We start from the raw sequence: 2,101 nt of genomic DNA, 5'->3' as shown, positions 1-2,101 counted from the left end.
GTTTAGAACTTGCGGACGCATGAAAACATTACACAGTCGTGTTGTTCTGCTTTGCTGATGGGACAAAATTGCATCCTCTTCTGAATTTCAAAAGAAAAAACTGGCTCAAGGAAAAATTGCCTACAGGTGTGTTTTTGCACGTTCATCCTAATGGTTGGATGGAGTTTTGGATAGATGATAGGTTTCGTAGATAGATCGATAGCTCTATGCGTCATGAAGCCTACCTTGCTAGTATGGGATTAGTTTCGGAGACGCAGAACAGAAACTGTGAAAAATAAAATCGATTAACTGGAAACTCGAAGAGCTGTGCTAGGTGGCCTAATTGGTGAGCTTTAACATTTATATGCCTGCATTAATCAACCATTTAAAGGAGAAGAGGAACAGTTGAATGGAATCTCGAGATTTCGACGCGACACCTTCGAGAGGGAGGAAGAGGCTTTTCACAGATTCGTGAATAGGTCAAAACTTCATAGGATGCTGAAATGGAATTCAATGAATGCTGATAGATAATTGCTAAATAATTTAAGAAACGATTTGTTACACGGAGACAGTTTCCAAAGAAAAGGCTTTACTCAAGTGATTCTTCATTTAGCTCCCGAGATGTATTTCTGCGTTTGTGAAAGGCGATGAAAAGGATTGGGCTATTTTTTTCTAAGGCTAAACTAAAGGCATTACTTCAGCAAACATAACTTCGTTAAAAACTGAATAGACAATAATCGATATAATTCTGTCTGAGAAAAGAGGAGGAAAGCAGCCATCAAACAAAACAGCGTCAGATCTGGACTACACAAGTATGTGAAGACTATACTTGTTTATGTACTAGTTATCTCCAGAAGGTATTCTACCGTGAAATATGTTGAGAAAAATAGCCTACCTAGAACAATGAGGCCTTGGATGTACTCCCCTGGAGACCTAGCACTCTTATCCCTGTGTCTCTTCCACTTCTTATAACAATCGGCTAAGTCCTACGGAATGGTCATCGGCTGACTATGAGCCTCCGGGTGGGGACTACTGGGAGGGGAACATCAGTCAAGGTGGGCAAATGCAAGATAGGGATAAGGAACGTGAGATCATTGGGAGCGTGCGGGAACTTGGAAAACGCCAAGATGGAGATGGACAGATTGGGAATCGACAACCTTGGAGTGAGCGAGATTAAGTGGGCCGGGGCCGACGACTTCTGGAGCGACGGATACAGGGTGATATACTCAGGAGACGAACAGAGAATTGCAGGAATGGGCATTATATTCTAGAAGGAATGGGCAAGGAGAGTCAAATCGTGCTGGCAATACAGTGAGAGGATTCTGATGAAAAGGTTATATGGAGAGCCTACAGACACAGAGATAGTGCAGGTGTATATGCCAACATCCAGCCATTCAGAGGAGGAAAAAGAAGAAGTATACGAACAACTGAAAGAAGTAACAGGAGCAGCAAAAGGGGAAGAGAACATAATCGTGATAGGATACTGGAACGCTGTGGTTGGAGAGAGCCGAGAGGGAAGGAGCGTGGGACAGTTCGGATTGGGAAAACGAACCCCCGCAGGAGAAAGCCTGATAGAATTTTGCAACGAGAAGAACATGGTAGGGGCAAACACCCTCTTCGAGCAACATCGGAGAAGAAGATACACCCGGAAGATGCCAGGGGACAGGACAAGATACCAAATTGAATACATCCATGTAAGAACAAGATACAGAAACAAAGTTAAGCAATGCAAGAGCTACCCTGGCGCAGATATAAATTGCGATCACAAGCTGTTTGTCATGGACAGCCAACTGCGGTACAAGAAAATTAAGGAATTGACACAGGAACCCAGATGGAACACACAAATGCTGGAGGAAAACAGGCAAGAGAAAAGTTCACCACGACCATTGCCAGAAAATTAGAAGGAATAAAAGTGACTAGCGTCGAAGGACAATGGAAGGAAATGAAGAATATATAACGAAGTAGCAAATGAACAACTCGTGAGTAAGACGGCGCCAACCTAACGGCCATGGATAACAGCTCAAATAAAATACCTCATTGAGGAAAGAAGAAAATACAAGAATCAAATAAATGAAACTAAGGAAACCCTTTATAAGAAGTTGTGGAACCAAGTCATACGAGA

The 2,101-nt window shown here is 42.7% G+C and overlaps 1 protein-coding gene across 1 annotated transcript; it reads left to right on the top strand.

Annotated features, from left to right (window-relative positions):
• Positions 1-1,304: 1,304 nt before the first annotated feature.
• On the top strand, positions 1,305-1,880 carry LOC139685830 (craniofacial development protein 2-like). Its single transcript, XM_071582947.1, has one exon. The coding sequence runs from the start codon at positions 1,305-1,307 to the stop codon at positions 1,878-1,880; it is 576 nt and encodes a 191-aa protein (XP_071439048.1).
• The last annotated feature ends 221 nt before the right edge of the window (positions 1,881-2,101 follow it).

The sequence above is a fragment of the Hetaerina americana genome, unplaced genomic scaffold, assembly GCF_022747635.1.
Source record: "Hetaerina americana unplaced genomic scaffold, ioHetAmer1.1.p SCAF_12, whole genome shotgun sequence".
Classification (NCBI taxonomy): domain Eukaryota; kingdom Metazoa; phylum Arthropoda; class Insecta; order Odonata; family Calopterygidae; genus Hetaerina; species Hetaerina americana.
The sequence above is the reverse complement of the archived record's forward strand: the minus strand, read 5'-3'. Positions and strand labels throughout refer to the sequence as shown.